Below are 26,426 nucleotides of genomic sequence, written 5' to 3' on the forward strand. Positions count from 1 at the left end.
CCGTCCACAAAACATTTTTCGAATAGCCTTCTGGCTTGTCCATGTGATCTTTAGTAAATTGCAGACAAGCAGCAATGTTCTTTTTGGAGAGCAGTGGCTTTCTCCTTGCAACCCTGCCATGTACACCATTGTTGTTCAGTGTTCTCCTGATGGTGGACTTATGAACATTAACATTAGCCAATGTGAGAGAGGCCTTCAGTTGCTTGAAAGTTACCCTGGGGTCCTTTGTGACTATTACACGACTTGCTCTTGGAGTGATCTTTGTTGGTTGACCACTCATGGGGAAGGAAACAATGATCTTGAATTTCCTCCATTTGTAGACAATGTCTGACTGTGGATTGGTGGATTCCAAACTCTTTAGAGGTTGTTTTGCAACCTTTTTCAGCCTGATGAGCATCAACAACTCTTTTTCTAAGGTCCTCAGAAATCTCCTTTGTTTGGGCCACGATACACTTCCATAAACATGTGTTGTGAAGTGCAGACTTTGATAGATCCCTGTTCTTTAAATAAAACAGGGTGCCCACTCACACCTTATTGTCATCCCATTGATTGAAAACACCTGACTCTAATTTCACCTTCAAATGACCTGCTAATCCTACAGGTTCACATACTTTTGCCACTCACAAATATGTAATATTGGATCATTTTCCTCAATAAACAAATGACCAAGTATAATGTTTTTGTGTCATTTGTTTAACTGGGTTCTCTTTATCTACTTTTAGGACTTGTGTGAAAATCTGATGATGTTTTAGGTCATAATTATGCAGAAATATAGAAAATTCTGAAGGGTTCACAAACTTTCAAGCACCCCTGTATCATCATCTCTAGATTCAGAACATGCATTAACAGCAACTGATTTATTTTTTGGTTGTGTGCTGCAAGTGCTAAATGTGATAGAAAGCTGTTTCTTTGGAATCTTTGATACTCACATCTTCTCAGATTTTTCACTTTGAAGCTTGAAGTTAATGATGAAACAATTTGTCCCAGATTCCAGTGAACTTGTTTCCTCTTTCCTTTTCTTCCTTTATTTTGATTTTCCACATTAAGGAGGATCTTTTAACCTGCTTAACAGTTTCAGGGTGTACCAGCTTGTGTCAACAGTTGCTAATATTGTGTGAAACATCTGTCCAAATGTTTGTTCTTCAGTTTTCTATTCAAACGTGGTCGATGGCCCAGGACATGTTTGGTGGCCAGACTTGCTTCTTAGCACTGGAGCTCTGTGGCTAATGTAGCTAACAGGTAACGGAGGCTTGTAACTTAGCATCTGGCAAATGGATAGTTAAAAGTTAGGGGTTAAAGTTAGCATCTCAGGCCTAGGGCTAACTGGCCTTTTGGCTTGATTCTCAGGCTAGAAGCTGGATTAGACAGGTTCCTTATACCTGAGTGGCTTCTAAATAACAGTTATTGACTCTTCTGTTTTCGTGTGGTCTTTTTGTGGCCACCTTCAGCAAATGTGGTCAATAAGTTCATACCTTGCAAATGTTGTTTTTGACATATTATTGCATGGGATATGTGGAATGAGCTCACTGTAACTTAATGTTTTTGCTCAGGCCAGAGGCAAACAGGGGATGCCGAAGAAACCTCAGATGACTGTGGTTGTGACATACAGCGTGTTTAACATCAGTCTGGTTGCACAACATGCCTTCTGTTTTTGTTTTTTGTGATAGCGTGTTGACTTCATGTTTATGCATAGTCTGAAGGGCTAAAGCTCTGTTTCAGCAAGCGCATTCCTCGAACACCCTGCTCATGTGTGTGAGTGTGTGTGTGTAAAGACCTGAATAAGCTGCCACTACCTCCCCCTGCTTCTCCCAGATGTGAACAGAGAGAGAGAGAGAGAGGAAAAAGGAGAGCAGGAGAGTGTTTTTCTCATCAACTCTTAGCATCTCAACTCTGTAAGTCTGCACATCTCTGTTTTGCGGAGGTTCATTCTTCATGGACACCTGGTATGTACTGCTCTACTTTCTCTGCTCCACTTTAGCTGGATTTACCTCTTGCACGTTGCTGCGACTGAAAAAGCCGTGTTTTCCTGCACATGCTTGTATGTTTCCACTTTTCTGTTGCAAATCAATCCAGCATGTGGGGAACATGTAGGAGCTTAGCTTCTCGACTCAGGACTGAATGTCGGTGTTCGCTGTGGAGAGCTGCCGAAAGGCCCTGAGATGTGTGTTTATTATCCTTCTTCTACGTTACATGACTTCCAGGTGGACATAAAACACCATGGAAAAGCCAGAAACCACCTTTCATTTACTTAAGTTACTCCAGTCAAAACAGCCATTAAGTGAAAGGCAAGTAATGGCAGAAAACATGCTTAGAAGAAAATGATTAAGAAGCCTCAACAACTGAATATAATATCATGTTTTTCAGTATGTAGTGTGTTCACTCATTGCCTTTATTACAGCCTCTTTTCAGGAGACTTGCATTCAGTTTTTCAAAGAAATCTGTAGGAACATTTTTACACACCTCCAGAGTTCAGTCTTAGAAGTTGATTCATTTGATCCACACATTCAGTGATATTGAGGTCTGGATTCTGGGGTGGTCAGTCCATTGTTCAGCTTCTCGGTTTGATGTGTATGTCTCCTTTTCTCAGTGAGGCTTCTTGAGCTACACATCCTTCCAGACCTATAGCACTGAGTTGTCTTCACATAGTGGAAGGATACAACAAAGACTTGTTGGAAGAGTGGAGCTTGATTTTTGTCCTCTTTTTTCAAATATGAACCCTTTATGTGATGGGGCAGATTTGGACATCTACCAGTTCTTGCACACATTTTTTTGTAATTGTTTTTTAACTCAGTTTTAAATACTTTTTTCCTTTGACTTTCCTCTTCCTTATGCAAGTGGAATAACTCATCTCTAATCTCCTCCTGCATACCTACAATGAATATCTTGTATGTGATGGCCGCTTTGACTGGAAATTAAAATGAAGAGTGACTTCTGCAGAATACTGTAATTTGAGAAAAGTCCGTTTTCACATACATAAACCACCTACACTCTTAAAATAAGGTGCCAAAAAATGTTCTTTTAAGATCTCATAAAGAAAACAATTCATAGGATATGTGTGTTAGACCCGAGTGAAAAGAACCTCTCTAAAGTCAACCTGAAATGAAAATCGACTTTTTAAAGCTTAGTTCATGTTCAGATTATCTTATCATATCATAGATTTTTTTCCAGTGTTTCTCCCTAATTTAGTCATGTTCAGTTCTCACTCACTAGCTAGGTCTATCACAACATGCTATCACTAACATGAGCTTTGTCTGAGACATGTGAAGCCAGCCACTGCATCTTTTCAAACTGCCACAAACACATGAACACACTTGGAGGAGAACGTTAACTCTGCTAACATCAGCTAACTGACAGTCATGTTGGTTAGTATCACACTGGCTGAGGTTGGAGAGGGAGGGCAGCCAGAAAGAGTAGACAATTTTGTTCTCTTGGCCTCCCAGTCATGTATGGCTGTGACACTGCTGGGGATCAAACTCACAGTCTCAGTGATAGGGCTTAGATGGTTCAGCTACTCAGGAGGCCTCGTATGAAAATTCTTGTCATTTTTGTGATGTCTGATCAAGGCATAGTCACTATTGCTCATTTGAACGTTTGTTTCTTTAAACAGTTATTATACTAACCAATAATATCATAACATGCCAGAGGTGTTGCAGAAGTGAATATGTTTATCTGCACATTTATTTGACACTTTCACGATCCAATCAAATTCCAGTGCATATAATCATGTCCCAACCGTAATACCTTCCCATCCAAATATCCTGTTTGACTCAGAAATATCCCACGTTAAGGAATACAAATGTTTTCTCATTTGTGATTCATGCTGACTTTAAAGCCTGAAGAACTTGGACATCATGTAACGGCTCTACATTATTCAAAGTGTTTTTTCCAAGAACTGTCCAACCGTTTTTAAGGAGTGCATACTTTTGCCTAAGAATCTAATCAGTACAAATCAGTAATGTTATTGACCTATACAGGAAAATCAGGCACAAACAAAACCCCAACAAAAAAATATATATCTTTTAAAATATCCAAGAAGAATCATTACCATCATCACAGCCTTCTTAGTTTTGTATTTTGTGTCTTCTATCCTTGTCTTTAGGGCAACAAAAGGTATTACATGTTGCTGCAGCCAGTTTTGAAACAATGGTTATGTTTTCAATGCACCCTCGCGAGACCAATGGATTGTTTTTTCAGACCAAAGCATCTGTGAGATGAACTTTTGCCCAGATCACCCACCCCAACACTTACATGGTCTGTGACATCTGCCTGGCCTTGGTCAGATTCAGCCATGCTATACTTCATTGAATATTGAATTTGAATTGGATCCTGAAACAAATCGTAATTCATTTGATAATTTATCATTGCTAATATTAATATACAACTCCCAAAGGATGTAGCCTCACCTATGAGAATAAAATTGAGAGCTTGCTTGTAATTAAGTATGTAAGTGAGTGTCTCATTATGTCAGACTGGACTACAATTTACAAACCTAGAACCTGATTAGTTGCCTTTGATTTCCAATGTTTAAATTACACACTGTTGCAGATAAATATCCACCATCCACTGACCGACTACTGTAATGTACATCCACCTTGTTGGTGTACAGGTAGACTCTATAGCGCATCTGTAGCCATCCTTTAGGGCTTCATCAATGGTCAGTTTCTTAGTTGGAAATCTTTGGGCAGTCAACCTAGCACACTCTTAAAAACAAAGACGTAAAGTGAAATCAAACCGGGTTCTTTGGAGCGATGCCACAGAAGAACCACTTTTTGTTTCTTAAGTACCTTTCAATATATGGCAATATGGATTGGTATAGAGATCCATTTTAGGTTGGAGCACAAAAACATTTGTGGTTCCGCACAGAACTCTTGCTTAAATGGCCCCTAACCTTTACAAAAGCATAAACTTGGTATGGTTTTTCAGATGCAAAACGAAATGTAAAGGTGAAGGAACCCGACTGAACAATGACCAAATTCCTACAGTCTATTCTTCATAAGGTCGAAGCAAGAAGAAAATCCAGAGGTGCTACCATATGCATAACAATAACTAACTAGCTTTTTAGCTATTTTTAATAGTAAAAATTCTAGCTTTTGGTAATCATAAAAATTCTAGCTTTGGTTAATAATAAAACATCTTGCTTTAGCTATTCATAAAACTTTAGATTTAGTTAATGGTAAAATTCTAGCTTTAGCTAATGGTAAAAACTTTAGCTTTAGCTCAATTATAAGTTGGCTGGTTAACTAACTCTTCTGAGACAAACGTCTACACAGTCCTAACACCACACATCATTATTATAATGTAATATATATATTATAATAATGTGCTAATAGTTTATGAAACCTAACTTACCAAAATGAATACAGACTTCTTATCTAATTTTGACCCTGCTGTCTTGCTAAGAACCTCTTTTCTATATAGTTATAAACTACTTAGAACCATAGACCTAAATGTAGAATGATTTCGGAACCTTTATTTTTTGACAGTGTAAAGTAGTGATGTGTAACTTTGTGATTGCTGTGTTCGTTACAATCGCACCAGGTCTGCTGTGCTGAGAATGAATAACCGCCGAAATAATACCTGGTCAAGAGAAAATGACCAATGAAGAATGGGGCAGAAGTAGACCGACTGTAAATATATATAAATATACACACTTTAAAATATTTAAGACAAGGTAAAGCGCTGAATGAGTGCAAGTACAAGGTTGATGGTGAGTGTAGGTCGACATCTGAGTGAGGTGGCGCTGACATAATGACAGGAAGGCAGTAATTTTCCCAAACTGTTAAATATTGTGTTTAAATGTTGTCAGCATAGTGGTATAACACAAAATAACATGACTTCCAGTGTTCAATTAGTGTGGAACCACAGTGGGCTGAGGCACGTTGGCATGATTGTGGTCTTAATGTAACATTTCATTCTCTAATGTTGATTCACACTGAAGCCAACACTATGACACAGCATCTAATGTAGGGCATCACAGCTAGTAAAAGTTGATTTCATTTTAGATGATAACGTTATGTCACACGAAGCGACTGTGGGCCATTAAATGTATTCTTATAAATACATTTAAATTAAATGGATCTTCTTTATAAATACTATCAGTTAGATCACCAAACCCTTTGTAACACTGAACAGACTTACAAACACGGTTGGGCAAAATACTTTGAGAAAATAGTGATGGGTGACTACTGGATACACTGTCCATATTCCATTACAATACATAAAAAGTATAGATTTCAAAGTATTGATGTCAGAATGCATATTGATAAAGTGCATGGGAAAAATGTTTTATTTACACCATATTACCAAAAGTATTCACTCACCCATCCAAATAATTGAATTCAAGTCGCTACTAAATATTCCACAGTCAATTGTCTGTGGTATTATAACAAAGTGGAAGCGATTAGGAACGACAGCAACTCAGCCACGAAGTGGTAGGCCGTGCAAAATGACAGAGCAGGGTCAGCGGATTCTGAGGCATACAGTGCGCAGAGGTTGCCAACTTTCAGCACAGTCAGTCGCTACAGACCTCCAAACTTCATGTGGCCTTCAGATTAGCTCAAGAACAGTGTAGAGAGCTTCATGGAATGGGTTTCCATGGCCGAGCAGCTGCACCCAAGCCTTACATCACCAAGTGCAATGCAAAGCATCAAATACAGTGTGAAGCGCTGCTACTGGACTCTAGAGCAGTGGAGACGTGTGCTCTGGAGTGATGAATCACGCTTCTCCGTCTGGCAATCTGATGGACGAGTCTGGGTTTGGCGTTTGCCAGGAGAACAATGATTGTCTGACTGCGTTGTGCCAAGTGTTTGTATTTTGGTGTGGGGTTGTTTTTCAGGAGTTAAAGGAACTCTTAATGCTTCAGCACCAAGAGATTTTGGACAATTTCATGCTCCCAAATTTGTGGGAACAGTTTGGGGTCGGCCCCTTCCTGTTCCAACATGACTGTGCACTAGCGCACAAATCAAGGTCCATAAAGACATGGATGAGCAAGTTTGGTGTGAAAGAACTTGACTGGCCTGCACAGAGTCCTGACCTCAGACCAACAGAACATCTTTAGGATGAATTCGAGCAGAGACTGCGAGCCAGGCCTTCACGTCCAACATCAGTGTCTGACCTCACAAACATACTTTCATGCAATACAGTGTATTTCATTCCTCTAATAACAACTTATATGAACATTAATCCCACCTGCTCTTTCATGACCTAAGCCACGGGTGGGCAACCCAAATGTTAAGAAGAGTCATTTTGTCCTTTCACTAAAAATCAAACCACCTTGGGAGCCACAACACTGTACATCCATTTTACTGGTTTTACCATCTTGGCTAAAAATATGTTAATATAATATTATACATACATAATATATATGTGCTAGCTAATGTCCTGGTATAGACTAAAATAAGAATGAAAATGCAGACTTACATTGCTGTGCTTTAACCTTTAACTCAGCTACAGCTGCGTTTCTCGCATCACTGGCAGGAAACTTTTCCTCAAAAGTAGAATAGTTTATTGTAAAACGTCTCTGGACATTTAACTTTTTACGAGGCTTAAGTCAGCTCCTCATTCGCCAACTTCTTGCTTGGTGTCCGATATGCCAGAATGAAAATGCTACAGGGGGTCCTCGGGTTACGACGTTGATCCGTTCCAACGTCGCGTCGTAAACCGATTTTTGGTGTAAGTCGGAACATACGTACATATTGTACGTAAATACTGTAAGCACTTATCCTATCCTAACACTTATCCTAACACAGTACCCTGCATAATTATCAAAAACACATTAAGGAAATATAAAATACGTTTAGCAATGAAATGAAACAGTAATAAAAAACAGTAGGATGCGATCTTTATCTTTTCCAAGTCCAAGCGACCGGCCAATGTTTGTCGCTGTTTCCCCCTTATCTGATTGCTTAATGATATCTAATTTCACTTCCATGGTGATGGCCTTCCTCTTCTTCGATGCACTGCCATCAGAAGAGTCTGCCTTAGGCTTGGGAGCGTACAATGCGACTGGGGTGACGCCGTCTTCCTCTGTCCACTTCCTCACGCCACATTGGCGTATTCTTCCGCCGCGCACACCAACTAGTTTCCGCACACGAAGTTTGTGTTTACGACGCAAAACCACTTAAGTCGAAACAAGGCTTTATATAGTATATGGGAGATGTGTCGTAACCACGTAGAACAGGGAAAATTTGAACAAAAATCTGGCACATGAGAAGCTGACTTCAGGTTTGCAACGTTTTAGTGTTTGACAACTTCTTGTTGCAGATTAAACATATCAGGAAACCATCTGAGTGATTATAAATGCCAATAAGTCAATTAGTCTCCAAATGATCAATGTTCGTCTTAAATCTTTCTCTTTGAGTTTTTGATAGCTACTAGCTATGCAAGATTGTTGTGTGAGTTGCTATGATGACCAACAGTCTGTGTGTCAGCCTTTAGGGTTAAAGGGTAAATTAGCAGTTATATATTAACCTCAGCATGGTCTGAAAGCTGCCTTTACAAAATGTAACTTGGACTGAATTCCTTATTTCCACACTCTCATAACATATTCCCAATACTTATATTCCATTACAGCCCAACCCTGCATATAAAGCGCTGACTCACTGTTACTCAGAAGTGCTTACATCTTCTATTTCTTGTCAATAGGTGGTTTATGAAAATTCATTTGCTCTGAGTTTAAATGACAGTTAGGCTTAGAGATATAACAGCTTTATCTGGGTCCAAAATGCATGCAATTTGTCTTGCAAAAACTGTGGGAAAAGAGTTGGAATGCTAATTTTGTTTAACTTCTTTCTCTCCAGCCATGTCACGTTAGAATGCCGCTGTTAACGTAAAGAGGAAGAGAGAGTCTTGTCTGAAACTGTCCCACACTTCTCCAGCTCCGTCCAGTCATGGGAAAAGGCTTTTACATCAGCAAGAACCAAGCCATAGTAGCAGCCTTGCTAGCTGCTGTAGCTGTAGTCACCATTATAGCATTGTCTATAGTTTACTCCAAAGAAAAGGCCAAAAGGGCACTTCCACTTAATGATGAGAAGACATCGCCTGTGACACCCACATCACCACCCTCAAATGAACCATGGGACAAATACAGACTTCCTGACACCTTAAAGCCACAATCTTACAATATAACTCTGTGGCCTAGGCTAACTGAGGACGCCCAGGGCATGTATATTTTCACTGGCAGTTCTGAAGTAGTTTTCATGTGTGAGAAAGAGACAGATTTAATCATAATTCACTGCAACAAGCTCAACTTGACTTTTTTCGATGGACACCATGCAAAGCTAATAGGCATGCATAGAACAGCAGCTCCAGCCATAAAGAAAACGTGGTTCCAAGTGGAAACACAATACCTGGTGGTTCAGCTGAAGGGGACTCTAAAGCCAGGAAAAGCCTACAGTCTTTCCACAGAGTTCAAAGGAGAGCTGGCGGATGACCTGGAGGGATTCTACAGGAGTGAATATAAAGAGGATGGCATAAAAAAGTAAGAAGTCTTTGAAAAGAATTTCACAAAAATGATGACATTAGCAAAAGTGAAGGTTCAGAGGAGCACACTTAATATCTCCTTTTCATGTTTTGGTTTTCTTCCAGGTTAGTCATTTTATCAAAACAGAATCACCAGTGTTCTGGAGCTCCTTACCAGGGATGCACTTTATTGCTGGGACTTATTTACCTATAGTAGAACACAGAGTTTAAGTAGGGCGTAAAGTTTTTACATTTTATTGTCAGGTTGATACAGCGTTTTGTTTGGTTACATTTTATGTCACTTAGTTAAGATTCTATACTTGTGCTGGTGGTTTGGTTCATGTTGGGTTAGGCACAAAATAGCAAGAGAAAAAGAAGAAAAAAATAAAGATAAAACTATGTTTCTAAAGCTAGTGCCTGCTAACGTATCCTGTGGTCATATTATTCTTGTATCCATTTTAATACACATGGTGGCTTCTCTGTGCCAAGTTCTGACAAGTGAGCAGTGTGCCAAAAACCAAACATTCCTCAATTTTGAAGAGCAAAAAAATTTGATATACTGTTCTCTCTCCAGTCCATGCAGCCCAAATGCGCAAATCATTGGAATTAATAGCAAAAACATTCTGTTTAACGGGAAGTGTTAAGGAAAAGCTGGAAAATGGTCAAGTAAAAATTAATTATGATTGTTTTTGGCACAAAAGCACATCATAAATAGATGTAATGAAAAAATGACTAGAAAAAAATATGATCCCTAAAGGACCTTTTAAGATAATAAAGTTAGGCAGTGATAAGACTAGGGAGTCAAAGTAATTCAGGGGTAAACTCAGGCCAAAAGTGTCTTTACTGACTAAATCAGAAATGTATTTCTCTTACTTCTCTCTTACATCTGTTTGTTGAACAACAGGAGTATCCAACTTCAGTCCTGGAGGACCACAGTTTGGTGATTTTCTTGTTTAGCTACTATCAGGCTATAGTAGATTTCAGTTTCTATAATTGATGCAGAAATTGCAGGATTCCAACTTTAAAAAATAAGAATAATGTGTGTTTGTTATGGAGTATAGTCTGAATTTTATAGTTTATTTTTATATTTTTAAAATCTGTGATAGTTATGCACTGCACAAGTAAATGCTGTATTTTTAATACTGTGGTGCCGCTGTGGCGCTGTGTTGCTAAAATGCCCAGAGGTTAGGGGCAAAGAGAGAAGGTCTATGCAGCGTTTTAGGCCATTTGAACCCCAAAACATAATATATACACCAAATATTGTTTTATTGTTTTAAACTTGAATCATCTAAAGTAATAACGCCATTTTATCACCCGTTATATCTCCTGCTTTGTGTTCAAGTCAGCAAATTAGATTAGCAAAAAATACATAAAATAAAATAATGGGGGATAAATAAAAAGGGAAATCATTTTGCCATTGAAGTCATTGTTTACACCGCATATATGATATTTAAAGGTGCAGTGTGTAAGATTTAGTGGTATCTAGTGGTTACGTAGCAGATTGCAACCAACTGAATAGCCCTCCCTCATCCCTCCCTTTCCAAGCTTGGAGCAGAATCTACTGTGGTTGTCAGTTTTCCATCTGCTAGCCATCTGCTCCAATTTCGTTTCGCTTCTTCATGTTTTAGATTTTTTTTTGATGATGAGTATTTCCTTTACTTGTGCTAAATAATAAGTTTGATCCTCCATTTGTCAAAAATTGCATTCTCAAACCTCTTACAACACAACATGGTTAGCCTGCAAACACAAAGATGAACGGAAACACAGAGAGTTGTAGTTACAAGTGATTATACATGAATGAAAACATGGTTTTCTACACTACATTTCATTTCTGCTAATAGATACCCCTACATCTCACACACGGCACCTTTAAATCTTCAGCTCTCCCAATTTAAAAAACTTTCCCATGTCCCTGCTTGGTGCTGTGGGCCAAATCTGGTGATGCACAAAACTACTGGGATATATATTTGAGTTCAGACCAAAATATTAGGCACAGTTTAAGCTCTATGTCCTACCATTAATAAATGAGTCTCAATGTATCACAGGTGTATCACACGTTGGGTAGCTCGTTCTCACATTTGATCTGTTTTTCTTTTCAGGGTTGTTGCCATCACTCAAATGCAAGCCACTTATGCCAGAAAAGCGTTTCCATGCTTTGATGAACCAGCTATGAAGGCCATATTTCACATCACACTCATTCATGAGCCAGGAACTATTGCCCTCTCTAATAGTAGAGAGATAGGTGAGAGAAATATTGTTATTACACCAACTACAACCTACATAAGCGGCTTACATTTGGCCACTGATAAAGCTTGGGTTTCTACATGTTTGAATTTTGTTCCTTCAGGTACAGAAAGCCTTCAAATTGATAGAATCAACGTTATTAGGACTAGATTTGAACCCACAAAGAAGATGTCTACCTATCTTGTTGCATTCATTGTCAGTGACTTCACTTATATCACCAAACAAGAAGACAACAAGGATCTCATGGTATTTTTTTATTGTTAATATATGAATGGTGCATGCATAGAAGGTCAGTGTGGTGTGGGGATTGATTTTGTGCTAATTAATCCAACACAGCCATAACACGAACAATTCAACCAAAAAATCAGTCTTACACAAATTTCCCCTTGCCCTAACTGTAGTAAATCAGCCAACACATGTTTCCTTATATTAACAAGCTAATATAGCTTGTTAAATTTGGACTGGAGCTATGAGGCCAGTGTAGCTTCTGTAGTTTACACTGGAGCTACGTGGCCAATTTAGCTTCTTCAGTCTAGACTGGAGCTATGAGGCTAAATTAGCTAAGAAGTAATAGAAACCAGAGTATTATAAAAAAGAAACAAGTGACTGAATGAATGAGAAAGCTCATGTCTTCAACTTCAACACCCTGAAATGATAATCTGGCCTTCGGTTTCAAGTTTTTAGGTCTCTCCCTATTCAGAGAGATAGCGGTCTTGTCTTGTATGGCTGGAAATAACAGCTCGGTGACATTGCCATTGCCATTGGGATGGCTGAGTGGACAGCCTTTCCTATAAGGACTTTGTGGAAACTCACACTAAAATAATTAGCATTATGCTGACTACATGTTAAATGACTCTCAGGTTGCTAAGTCTCTCATGGACTTGCTTTTGTTGTTTCTAACTCTGTATGACTGTTCTCTAATAACTGACACTCTTATGACACAAGATAAAGTCTCTAAAAACAGATGATGACAAGTCTATTTGAAATGACTTAACTAGACGAGGTTTAAGGCAAATGAGTGATTTAAGTTTAAACATGCAGTAAGATGCTAATTGGTGTTGTAAACCTCCATTGAAGGGGAAGTCAGGGTGGTTTGATGTAAAATGGTTCATTTTTGAGAATTTTTTATTTTTTTTACTGTGGTGGTGGTGGTGATAGGAACCAGGGGTCACAATGTCTACAACACAAATATAGACATTTTATTTTCTATTCAAAACACCCAGTGAACCTGTATGTGTCTTCTGAGTTCTTATTTGGAATGTTGATACTGGTACAATAGTTTTTAAAACAATATCTCAAGCATCAAGAAATGTATTTGTAACCTTTATAGTGTAATATGATTATATTAGATTAGACATGTCTGGTTCTGTAAATTTCTCTAAAACAGCACATTTTTACATTCACTCCACAGACTTTGTTTGCATCTTAATGCTTTAAATGAGTGGAATTCCTGCAGCCTTGTAGCTTTGGTCCACAACTAAAACACCTGACTACTTTTGGGGTGACTGGAAAATTGTTCATACGTGATTTTTGGGCTTAACTGTCCCTTAAATGCTTTCTTTTTCTGGAAGGTTCGTATATGGGCACGACAAAAAGCCATTAAAGGAGGACAAGGTGACTATGCCCTCAGCATCACCCAGCCGATCATGGAGTTCTTTGAAAAGTATTACAACACTGACTACCCACTCTCCAAGTCAGGCATGTTAAACCTTCAGACAAAACACAAGATTTTTTTTTCTTATTTCAGTCTTTGAAGTTATGCCGGACTGTAATGAAGCAAACCTATCTGTACCTTCTTTTGTAGACCAGATTGCACTGCCTGACTTCAGTGCTGGAGCCATGGAAAACTGGGGTCTCGTCACATACAGGGAGACAGCTTTGCTATATGACCCCAAAACCTCCGCAAATGGCAATAAACAGAGAATTGCGACCGTGGTTTCTCACGAGCTTGCTCATATGGTATGTAACAGTCCTTTAAATAAGGGTTTTTAAACATTATTATAATTATTGCTTGATGTGTGTTTGACGTGGTTTACGGCCTCCAGTGGTTCGGAAACCTGGTGACCCTGAAGTGGTGGAATGATTTGTGGCTGAACGAAGGATTCGCATCATACGTGGAGTACCTGGGTGCAGACTATGCAGAGCCAACTTGGAACATTGTAAGAACATCTAATGCGAGATTCCCGTTTCTAAGTGTTCTCTGTCCATTTGTGACAAACCCTTAGAAGATGGAGTTATCTGACCAGATAATAAAGTCTAAGGATGTGCCAAGGGTACTTCATTAACTGTTCCAGGTGCCAGTTTTCAAATACTGAAATTTTTCTTTGCTTATTATGCTACATCACAAAGTTGTAGAGAACATATAAAAGCCAACAATTCAGTGAAACACTGTTATATTTTAAGAGGTGACAGTTCTGCTTATGTTTGGAATTATGTAAATGTAGTATATTATATTGTATTTAGCCACTAAGAAACACAAGTGCCTTATCATCTCTGTTATCAGTGTTTCCTCAACAAACTAATATGTCAAGAAAAACGTATGTAGAAGCATCACCATCTACTGTTGCGCTGGTTAGATCAAGAGTTAACTCATCTGAAGTGTCAGAATGAAAACAGTTGACACTGTTAAAAGTTCACACAAGACCCTTGCATGGTAAATGTCTCACGTGTAGTGCTGTAAATACTAAAAGTTCAAGCTAAAAAGTTTATTCCTTGTTAGAGCCCAGCATTTAGCCTAGCTACCAGATAAAATGGCAAACAAGTGAAGGTACAGGGTACACTCTTAAAGGGAGTAAAGGGAGTGGTTCTGTATAGAACAATTTTATGCTTAAATCACTCTTTCCATGGTGAAATGGTTCTTCAGATTGATGGAGAATGCATTGCGTCACGACTGGCTCCTCCCCCTCCTCCATGTGCTTTTTGTTTACTTTCGATCTTCTATGTGCATTTGTTTTGGTTCAGTCCAGCCCCCTTGTTGTCTGACTCCACCCCTGATGATTACCACCTGTTTCCCACCTGTCCCTCGTCATGCCTCTGTTATATAAGCCCTGTGTTTGCCCTGGTCTTTGTTTGTATGTTTGTAAGCCATTTCATCATGCAAAGAACTATTTAAGCATGCAAATGGTTCTACATAGAACTCATGGTTTTAAATAAAACTATTGCCGTCCATTAAGATCGCCCCTTTTTATGTACTCTTACAAACAACTATAAGTTTATATAATAGGTTTACAATCCAACAGACTTTTTTTCTCTGCTTGTCTCAAATCTATTTTTCACAACTAAAGGGCTTTTTTTTCTGCAAATGACAGAACTTTCTTGTATTTCCACAGAAAGACCAGATCATACTGTATGATATGTATCGTGCGTTTGCTGTAGACAGCCTTGTCTCCTCTCATCCACTATCTTGCAAAGAGGAGGAGGTCAACAAGCCAGCGGAAATCAGTCAAATGTTCAACACCATATCTTACAGCAAGGTACAGCAGTGCTTCACTGCAACTGTTCTCTGAAAGCAACATTTATTTAGTTTTGTACTGGAGCTATGAGGCTAATGCAGCGAACAAGTAATGGAAGCTTACCAATTAGCATTGTGCAAACTGCTTGTGTCAGTTATCATAAAAATATACAAGTACAGACAAAATTTAGGCCTTGGCTGCTAGTACTGTTTTTATCTATGTGATGCCTTTTTGTTAATTTGTTAGAGATAAGAATGCATTATTTAGTGTCAGAAACCACTTAAACAAGTCTATTTGAAATAACTTAACAACTTGGAGTGTGTGGGATGATTTAGGCATGCAGTCTGCACAATGCTAATCCCATTCTATCGCTTGTTCGCTGCATTAGATTTGTAGCTTTACTGTAAGACTAGTCTTAGCCAAGAGTCTACATTTGGGCAAAAAATGTGTTTGCATTTGATTATTTTTGGCCAAACTATACCTTTAATGTCACATAAGGGCTTAAGAAGGCTTTTGTCTACATTGAACAAGCTACCAGTATTGTTGTTCCAAATCTAGCACTGATTACAGTAGCAGAGCTCTCAGCCAGGGTCCAATACCTTGAAAGCTCCTTGAGATTGCTCCTCATTTAGCAACAGTCAAGGTCACTACAGTTTATTTTGGGACAGATGATGGTGCTCATGAGCAGTTTACATGTGCTTGTTATTACAGGGGGCTGCAGTGCTCAGGATGCTCTCTGAATTCCTGACTGAGCCAGTCTTTGCCAAGGGACTTACTGTAAGTCTTATTACATACTTTTCATAAGATATGGTGTTAATGGTGGTTTTCCTCTTGAGTTTGTGGTCAAACAAAACACTCTTCCACATTACCTCCTCCAGACATACTTAAATCAGTTTGCTTTTGGGAACTCTGTGTATTCAGACCTTTGGGATCATCTTCAGAAGGTAAGTCACAGTGGGCAGGATTAAGTGAATTTGTATGTGTGGTATATGCTGAAAATTACACATTAAAAATATAAGCTCAGATTTAACACTCTATGTGAGAAATTAATACATACATGTTCTCCAGGCAGTAGATAGAACCCCACAGCTGAAGCTGCCACACAGGGTACATGACATCATGAATCGTTGGATTCTTCAGATGGGCTTTCCGGTGGTCACCATTGACACTGGAACAGGAAATGTGAGCCAGAAGCATTTCTTGCTGGAGCCAAACTCTGTGGTGGAAAAACCATCTGAATTCAAGTATGATGCTGCTTGGAGCACTAGCTTTTGTCACTAGCAGATATTTTAATGTTGCAGGGAACTTGGGAGCTAGAACTGATAATCTGTTTTGAGATGAAACGACATAATTCTCATCACTGTTTGTTTTCCAACCTTTTCATTCAAGTTACGAGTGGTACATACCAATCAATTGGATGAAGAAAAGTGGAGAACAGGATCAACTCTGGCTTCTTCAGAAATCAGGTACCTCAGACTGCTCCATTACCTCAAGTCTAACACCTTGGTAGACTTGGCAAACACTACAGTAAACATTTAAGCCCTGAGCTGGATGGGTTTTAACTTGAGATGATCTGTAATTTAAGTCATTCCTGGCAACATCCACAATTTCAATCCAGTATGAATCTGCAGGATATAGAGTTTTACACTCTGACAGCAGTAACTGTGGGCTGATTTTAATCCAGTATGCATCTCCAGCATATAGTTTTCACAGTCTTAACAGGCAGGTCAAACTTTTTAGTCACATTCTGCTCCAGAATACAGCATATGAGACTTTTCTACCTCAAAACATACATGGAGTTCAACATGGGAGAATTTCAGCAAACCAAACCTTTCAACGCTATGTTTGGCTTGACACTAAACCAAAACTTCCACATAGTTACATGCATTATCATTTTTTCCTGCATTTTCATGTCCCATTTCTTGATGCTCCTCCAAGCTGTCCACAAACCTATGAAAGTCAGCAGGGGACAGTGGGTTTTGGCCAACGTAAATGTTTCTGGATACTACAGAGTCAACTATGACCTTGAGAACTGGGAGCGGCTCCTCAGTCAACTGAATTCCAACCACCAGGTAAAAAAAAATACATAATAAAGAACATAATTTGCAAAAACAGAAAATCAATGTTCTTGCTCATTCTGAAATGCTGTTTTATATATATTGGAGCTAAATTGGTTTTACTTGAGGATGTATCATCATTTACTGACACGGTCCATTTTAATCCAGTAGGAATCTGCACTGTATGCAGTTTATACAGTCTGACAGTAATGACTGTTTTGCTTTGTTTTTTTTTTTATTTTGGTATGAATCCGCAGTATGTGCAGTTTTTACAGTCTGACAATAGAGTGGATGGTTTTCTCTAATTGGCTGAACTCCGCACTCCTTCAGTAATACTAGCACTGTTGTAGTCCACTTCATGCTATAACAAAACCTGCTAACATACATGACCCAGTGAAGTGTTGTTATTGTTATGAAGTGGGTTCTCTGTCTAAATTCTGACGTGTTCATCTGGGCTGTGAGGTTTTGATCCAGGGCCATCTGTGCTAATTTTCAGAAACTACAGTTACCCTATGTCATGCCAATCAGAGAGCCAAATCCAGACAAATTGAATGAAAAAATACCCTTTGGTGAAACTAATCCAGCTCAAATGAAGCTAAATATTTGCTTATTAGCCTGGAAAATGTATGCTACTCTATCAAAGCAGTGAAATATTTGAAGATATCTCAAAAGATCTTGTTTATCCCTTGTCTGCCTAGATAATACCAGTGATCAATAGAGCACAAATACTGGATGATGCCTTTAACCTAGCTAGGTGAGGTAACAAACATAAATGAAGTCCCCATTTATAAATATCTGCCATAAAATCTGTACTTGAATGTATTTCATTGTTTCCTCATTGTATGTGCTTTGAAAGCTAACATGTGTTACTTTCTCAGGGCATCCATCATTAACATAACTCTTGCTCTAAGAACAACCAAATATCTCTCCCTGGAGAAAGAGTACATTCCATGGGAAGCAGCCCTCAGAAGTCTAAACTCATTATTCCTTGTGTTTGATCGCAGTGACGTTTATGGAGCAATGCAGGTGGGTTCACTGCAAGGGCCTCATAAGGATCAGTTTGGCATACAAAACACATCAGGAGTTAATCATAAAGGAGGAAAATGTTGAACGGTTGTGTTTTTTCCTTTCTTAGGCCTACCTCAGAAACCAGGTTAAGCCTTTGTTTGATCATTTTACGAGCATCACTGGAAACTGGACCACTGTGCCTCTAGGCCACAATGATCAGTAAACATTTATGGTCTTTTCCAACCTTTTTTCCAACTGACACTCTCAGGTGTGGTTAGCTTAAATGTCTGTGTTGTGTATTTCTTACTCTCGCTTAGATTCACACAAATCATTGCGCTGTCATTAGCATGCAAAACTGGTTTGCCGGGATGCCGTGATATCATCAAAGCCTGGTTTAGACAGTGGATGCAGGATCCTGATAATAATAAGTAAGTACTGTTACCCCAAGAAGATGCCTTATCATAGTGTAAAAAGAAGGGAAATGTTGTCAAAAGAATGGGTTCTGAATTTCTATTCATACACATTTGTGTTTGTAGGGAGAAAAGAAGATATTTTATTGTGATTTGAATTTTGATAAAAAGTCATTGTTGTGCAAACAGTCCTGTTTTGCAGGAAGAAAAAACATCCTTTACTTTTTGCCAGTTTTTTAGGGTTTGTGGAAAAAGTCAGAAGTGGAAACTGTCATGTAAACGTAACTTCCTGCAATTTGCAATTTGTAATTTGCATGCAATTAATATAATTTAATGGACTACTAAATCTGCTGAAAACCCACTTCTAATGATGGGTCCTGAAGGAAAAACTGCTTTAGGGTGTTTTTTGGGGGTGGGCTGTTTGAAATGTTTTAGCTGGTGACTGAAGAAGCTAATGTGACTGTTAGGAGGTGAAATATCTTTTTACGACTGTATAATTAAGGTAGTTGGTCCATCACATGAGAGAGACCACAAGCTTAAATTAGCAAGTAAGCTACCTGGCTATCTAGATACCGTACCTCAGTTTAGCGTCATTGCTCTGATTGAAAGGTTAAAAACTTCTTTCTGGCATTTTGTGCTGAATAAAAACAGAATCAATGCCCGAGGTAAGAGTTACACCAAACATATCAAACTGGCCTTTCAGAAGTGCTGCAGAGTTTAACGTTTACCCTAATCCTACGCTCTGAATTTAGTTCATGATGCGTTTCAGCCCACAAGTACTAGAGCCTGACACATTAGAGTTAGACTAATGCTAGTCAGTTGAATTTTCTAGCCTGTAGATCAGTGGCTAGGCTGGCTTTGGATTGGCTGACACCACATGATGCATTTGTGTAGTGCAGGCTGGGTATTGTAGTGACTGATAAATGAAAACATAAAACAATATGAATTCTGTGACACTGATGAGGCTGCATAACACGACACACAACATATTGATCTCTAGTTTTAACCCATAATGCCTGTTATTTTAATGATGTAATTCAAGACTATTATCATGACTACAATCTTTCAGTAATACCCCTTCATAATACATAAGTTCTTAAGGTTAGTATAACTGTTAATCAATACTGTATTAGCCACCATTGTTCAGTAGCATGTTTACTAACTGCATACATTATAAGCAATGAATCATCATTTTAAGAATGAAACAATGCATGTATTTGAAATCATGTCTAATAGGATTCATCCCAACCTGAGGTCCACAGTGTACTGCTATGCCATAGCTGCAGGAGGAGTGGAGGAATGGGACTTTGGCTGGCGGATGTTTAAGAAGGCCACAGTAGCAGCTGAGGCAGTCAAATTGCGGTCAGCGCTGGCCTGCACCAGAGAGCCCTGGTTACTCAACAGGTACTGTACTTTCACTTCAGATTATCACCATATATAAAGTGCATCATATAAAGAGACCAGATCATGGAAAAGCAATTTTTCCTTGCATTTCTAAAATGAAAGAAGTTGATGTACTATGTAAATACTGTTAAAGTTTTAAAACATACAGTTCACTCCCCAATTTATATACACTATATGGACAAAATTATGTGGATATCCTTCCAATTAAGTTAGGTGTTTCAGACACACCCATTGCCAATGTGTATAAAAATGACCACATTGCCATGCAACCTTCATAGACAAACACTGGCCACAGAATGGGCCATACATAAGAGCTCGGTGACATGGCACTATCTTAAGATGTCATCTTTGCTCAGTTAGTGAAATTTCTGCACTGCTAAATCTGCCCCTGTCAACTTTAAGTCCTATTATTGTGAATTGGGTGGATATAGAAGCAACAACAAGTCAGCCACGAAGCAACAGACCACACAGTGCTGAAACACCTAGTGCGCAAAAATGAAAAAAATAGCACCTAACATCTGTTACTTGCTACAAAGCTGCATAACTTGCTACAGAGTTCCAAATTGCCTCTGAAAGAACCATCAGCACAAGAACTGTACATCCTGAGCTTTGTGAAGTGGGTTTCCATGGCTGAACAGCTACACACAAGCCTAAGACCAGTATGCTTAATAACATACATTGACTAGAGTGGTGTAAAGCACTCCGCCACTGGACTCTGGAGCTGTGGAACAGTGTTCTCTGGAGTGATGAATTAAGTTTCAGTGTCTGATGAGTCAGGGTTTGGCAGATACCAGGAGAATGCTACCTACCAGAACGCATAGTTCCAACAGTAAAGTTTGGTGAAGGAAGGATAATGGTCTGGGATTGTTTTGAAGGGTTTGGGCTCAGCCACTTGATTCCCGTAAAGGGTAATGTTAAAGCTACAACACACAAAGAAATTTTAGGCAATTATATGCTTCTAACTTCTGGAAACAGTTTGGGGAAGGCCCTTTTCTGTTCCAGCTTAACTGAGCCCCTGTGCACAAAGAAAGCCCCATAGTAGTTTGTCAAGTTTAGCATGGAAGAATTCCAGTGGCCTCCACAGAGCCCCAACCTAAACCCCAATGAACACCTTTGGGATGAAGTGGAATGTTGACTTTGACCCAGGTCTTCCTGTCCAACATCAGTGCCTGACCTCACATATGCTCTTTTGGCTGAATAGGCACAGATTCCCACACTCCAAAATCTTGTGGTAAGACTTCCCATAAGAGTGGAGGCCGTTGTACACTATATTGCCGAAAGTATTCGCTCGTTTGCCTTCACACGCATATGAACTTGAGTGACATCCCATTTTTAATCCATAGGGTTTAATATGATGTTGGCCCACCCTTTTCAGCTAAAACAGGTTCAACTCTTCTGGGAAGGCTTTCCACAAGGTCTAGGAGTGTGTTTATGGGAATTTTTGACCATAAAGCAGAGGTCCAGAAGCACCTTTGTGAGGTCAGACACTGATGTTGGACGAGAAGGCCTTGCTCACAGTCTCTGCTCTAATTCATCCCAAAGGTGTTGTATTGGGTTGAGGTCAGGACTCTGCGCAGGTCAGTCAAGTTCTTCCACACCAAACTCGCTCATCCTTGTTTTTATGGACCTTGCTTTGTGCACTGGTGCGCAGTCATGTTGGAACAGGAAGGGGCTGTCTCAAAACTGTTCCCACAAATTTGGGAGCATGAAATTGTCCAAAATCTCTTGGTCTGCTGAAGCATTAAGCATTAAGCTCCTTTCATTGGAAATAAGGGGCCGAGCCCAACTTCTAAAAAACAACCCCATACCATAATCCCCCCTCTACCAAACTTTATACTTCGCACAATTCAGTCAGACAAGTACATTGGATTGCCAGATGGAGAAACATGATTTGTCTCTTCAGAGAACACGTCTCCATTGTCTAGAGTCCAGTGGCAGCACTTTACACCATTGCATTTGAAGCTTGGTGGTGTAAGGCTTGGATCCAGCTGCTCGGCCTTGTAAACTTTTTTCATGAAGTTCTCTATGCACTATTCTTGAGCTAATCTGAAGGCCTCATGAAGTTTGAAGGTCTGTAGTGATTGACTCTGCAGAAAGTTGGTGACCTCTGCATACTGTCTCAGCATCCGCTGATCACTTTGCTGTCGTTCTCAATCGCTTTCACTTTGTTATAGTACCTCTCACAGTTGACTGTGGAATATTTAGTAGCGAGGAAATTTCACAACTGGACTTGTTGCACACGTGGCATCTGCTCACGGTACCATGCTGGTATTCACTGATCTCCTGGGAGCAACCTATTCTTTCATAAATGTTTGTAGAAGCAGTCTGCATGCATAGGTGCTTCGTTTTATACACCTGTGGCCATGGAAGTGATCGGAACACCTGAATTCAATGATTTGGATGGGTGAGTGAATACTTTTGGAAATATAGTGTAGGTGCAACTGGGGCAAATTTTCATTTGACCCATGGTTTTGAAACAGGATCATAAAAGTGTATAAGTGTGATATATATGACATATAGTGTAAAGACCAGTGGTCACATCCATAAACACCTTTACATATAACCTAATTTAGCCCACAGCTGTTTAGCCCCACCAAACCACTCTGAAGTGATATGGAGTCTTACTGAATTACATTCTGTAGCAGAGTTATTGGAGTGGAACACATAGAGGAAAAAAATAAAGGTTGTGCTGTTTCTGCTGTAAGGAAGCAAATTATTACTGGTGCAACAAAACAACCTTACAGGAGAAGGAAAAAAACTAACTAAAGCAATTTTCTACTGCTTCATTCATAAATGTTATAGCATAAATTTATAGCATGAATGTTATAAGTATACTTTAAATGATTAACTTATATGTGTAGGGGAAAATATAGAATATGGGCTTTTTAAAAACTGCATTAGTGATACCAGCAAATTAAGTAAAGTAATATGGGTGTTCACAATCAAGGACAAGGACAGATGAATAATAAAATATATCCAAAAAAGCATATTTTGCATGTCTTTCTGTCTTTTTCATTCTTTTTTCAAAATAAAGGTACCTTGAATACACGTTGGATCCTGAAAAGATTCGCAAACAGGATGCAACTTCCACAATAGGATCCATTTCCAGCAACATTGTTGGCCAGCCTCTAGCATGGAACTTTGTCAGAGCAAGATGGGAGTACCTGTTCAAAGTGTAAGAGTGATAAATGCAATAAGAAACAATTAAAAGCAAACTGTCTAGACTGTGTTTGAGAGCATTATTTATGTATCATTCAGTAAAGTTGTAATTGTCTGTTCCCAGGTATGGAACCGGATCATTTTCTTTCTCCAGGTTAATAAACGACATAACGGCCAGATTCTGCACCTCTTTTGAACTCAGCGAGGTACGTGTGAACTTCGTTTAGTTATGAGTCTGGCTCTCATATATAGAACTACCCCAAGGTTTTAGGGATGTGATAAAGTAAGATTGAAAAACACTTTATGTGAGCAATAAGCATTTATTTGCTCAGAAAAACACAAATATTAGGACTAATAAAAATTATATTAATACAATAAGCAGTGATTTTGTATATGTCAATCTGTTCACAAATCCATTTCCAAACCCCTGCTTGTGCAGCCTGGTACTGACTGCAGTTGTAGAGACATAAATGTAGTATAATAACTATAGTATAAACATAATCATTCAGATTATATATTAGCATTAATACTATTATAGAAAATGAACAACTAAGGACTGAGAGATAATTCATTTAGATTTTGCAGGATTTTTGTAGCAACTGCTCCATATGTGGTTTTGGTTTTATCACGTTAAATCATGCTAATCATGTTTGATCTAAATTTAAGTTTAGTAACATCCAACTTGTGCTGTGTCGTACAGTTAAAACAGTTCCAAAAGGACAACGCAGATGTTGGCTTTGGCTCTGGGACGCAGGCTCTGCAGCAGGCTATTGAGAAGACAACAGCCAAAATCAAATGGCTGGAGGACAATAAGCAGCAGGTTCTGCAGTGGTTCATCTCACAGTCAGCGTGAACAGTACAGCACATCTGAAACTACACCGGAAAAAGAGTCACTTGATTGAAATGTGTCCATTGTTTTTACATTAATATAATAGCTACAGTAATGTGCAAAAAGAGACCACGCTTACCATTAATTTCCAGTCTAAATGCCCACTTCTAGCCTGAAAATGAATTCCTCAGGAGTTATTTCAGAGGAGATTAAATATGATCTAATATTTGAGACATACACTGTAAAAAACAGTAGCTTGTCAAGTAAAATGATCTTATTTCTAGTTGATTTATCTAATATTTCTAACTATTTTGGGATGGTTGTGCACTTATAAGATTACTAACCTTATTTCCAAACACTTTTTATCCTGTTGTATTAAGTATTATGTATAAATTCTCCCACTATACTGGCAGATAATATAACTTGATTCAAGCACATTCAAGATTTGGTTGACTAGATCATTTTACTTGAAAAGATACTATTTTTCTCAGGGTACTGAATGTGTTTGGTAAATTATGTGGATCGTACGAAATGGAAAATGCAACTTCTAGGACCAATAGAAATATTTAGAACAACTGTTCACATGAAAACTACACACTGTGCAGAATATCTACGTAAAGATTTTTCACTTCTCACAAAGCCGACACCCTGTGGCTTTTTACAGGATACTTTCCATACGAAAGGAGAAATGAGAGTTTCAGCACCTCATTTAGGAACCAACGCTTATGAACGCTTTCACAGGATCGCTGTCATTCAGTTTGAGCCGTTTATGGAGATGCAGCTCCAGCCGTGATGATTACAAAACAGAGAGGCAGAATGTCTTCAAGGGCAAATATACTTTGCTTCTCAAAGACCCAGTAAACAGTGCCACTGGGCTAATGCGCCTGTCCATTTTGGAAAACTGAAAGTTTAGTTACTCTGACGCTTTTGTCATATTGACTGTTGCCATGCCAATGCCAGAGACAATAGGGAATGGTCAGAGTTCATGTTAACGATGAAAATTTGCAGAAATCGAACAGAGGGTGAATAAAATAATGTCGCATTTTCGCCCTTTGAAAAATCTGGTTTGATGTGCAGAATATCGTCAGTTATACGCATACTCAAATTAATTTGTCGTTCGGATAAATCACATTTATGATTGAACACTATACTGATCTTTGGAGGTGTGGAAAATATCCCTTTGTTTGGAAAACTGACAGCAATGCTGCTGAAAAGAACGGAAGCTGTAATTAAGGCAAAGGACATACTAAATACTGAAAATGTTGACATTATATTTACTTGTTAAGGCTTCTGTGTAATTTTCTGTCAAATATTTTCCTGTTTCCTTCCTTTCACCTGACACTTCCTGATTAACTTGTACTTAAAGGCCTTCTTACTGGAAATTAAATACAGCACATCCAAAGCTACACCGGCTCAAGGGTGGTCTCTGACTTTATATTATATTACTGACTTTATATCACATTCATTATACACTGATCAGGCATAACATTATGACCACCTCGTTTCTGGGTTCGTTGACCATTTTATCAGCTTCACTTACTATATAGGTGCATTTTGTATTTCTACATACTGCAGTGCCCAAATAATACCTGCTCTGTGAGGGTCCATGGGGGGTCCTGACCACTGAAGAACAGGGTAAAACGGGGCTAATACAGTATGCAGAGAATCATATGGACTACAGTCTTTAACTGTAGAACTACAAGGTGCACCTATACAGTAAGTGGAGCTGATAAAATGGACAGTGAGCGTAGAAACAAGGATGGTCATAGTTATTCCTGATTGGTTTATGACAGTATATTACTATTATTATTATTAATACACATTTGAATCAAGTCATTTCAGTGCAGCTCTTTTTTCCAGTGTACCAAAACAGTGAAAATCGCTTTGGCAGCTTGGTAAACTGCATCTATATGACATCTTTGATGCTTTTAGACCAAATTGTATGGTTTGTTTTGGGTGGCAACCACATACAAGAAGTACCATCGTTTTCACCATGTGCTGCAACAGGCTGGAAAGGCATTTGATCTCGTTGGTGAACATTGGATTCTCCAACACCTTCTGCACTCCAGGACAGGACAAAATTGAATTCTGATAACTGCAAGAAAATGTATATTCCTTTTTTTGAATAAACACATTTGGCCAGCTAATAATTTACTACAGTTCCCTTTTCAGACAAAAGATCTGTGACTCATGATACATTGAGAAATTTCATTGTAACAGGGCTCTAAGCGGATATTAGCAATGCTTTGTACTTTTGTACTTATGTGTCATACAGAGCTCGAGGGGCAGGGGGTATATTGTAGACTGACGTTGGCATGCAACATTTTTCATGTACATATCTGCAAATGTTGATACAGAAACATTTACAAAATATAGAACTTGGGACTAAATCTACTTGTATTTA

At 38.8% G+C, this 26,426-nt stretch overlaps 1 protein-coding gene across 1 annotated transcript; it reads left to right on the plus strand.

The window, feature by feature from the left end:
• The first annotated feature begins 1,730 nt into the window (after window positions 1–1,730).
• On the plus strand, window positions 1,731–26,169 carry si:ch211-106j24.1 (aminopeptidase N). The gene is made up of 21 exons (XM_017699517.2): window positions 1,731–1,943; window positions 8,799–9,478; window positions 11,559–11,701; window positions 11,807–11,949; window positions 13,275–13,401; window positions 13,508–13,662; window positions 13,749–13,862; window positions 15,033–15,176; window positions 15,867–15,932; window positions 16,034–16,099; window positions 16,224–16,399; window positions 16,545–16,621; window positions 17,094–17,227; window positions 17,911–17,966; window positions 18,091–18,238; window positions 18,348–18,439; window positions 18,538–18,648; window positions 19,867–20,034; window positions 23,069–23,209; window positions 23,318–23,399; window positions 23,894–26,169. Exons 2-21 carry the CDS (start codon window positions 8,889–8,891, stop codon window positions 24,044–24,046), a joined length of 2,886 nt encoding a protein of 961 aa, XP_017555006.1. The 5' UTR covers window positions 1,731–1,943; window positions 8,799–8,888; the 3' UTR covers window positions 24,047–26,169.
• The last annotated feature ends 257 nt before the right edge of the window (window positions 26,170–26,426 follow it).

The sequence above is a fragment of the Pygocentrus nattereri genome, chromosome 15 (assembly GCF_015220715.1).
Source record: "Pygocentrus nattereri isolate fPygNat1 chromosome 15, fPygNat1.pri, whole genome shotgun sequence".
NCBI classification, from domain to species: domain Eukaryota; kingdom Metazoa; phylum Chordata; class Actinopteri; order Characiformes; family Serrasalmidae; genus Pygocentrus; species Pygocentrus nattereri.

Bases quoted from the DNA above. Each gene is read 5' to 3' on its own strand.
- si:ch211-106j24.1 (XM_017699517.2), top strand. From the start codon at position 8,889: ATGGGAAAAGGCTTTTACATCAGCAAGAACCAAGCCATAGTAGCAGCC. The intron at 15,177-15,866 runs GTACAGCAGTGC...TTGTTATTACAG, and splicing joins ACACCATATCTTACAGCAAG to GGGGCTGCAGTGCTCAGGAT. The intron at 16,400-16,544 runs GTATGATGCTGC...TTTTCATTCAAG, and splicing joins GAAAAACCATCTGAATTCAA to TTACGAGTGGTACATACCAA.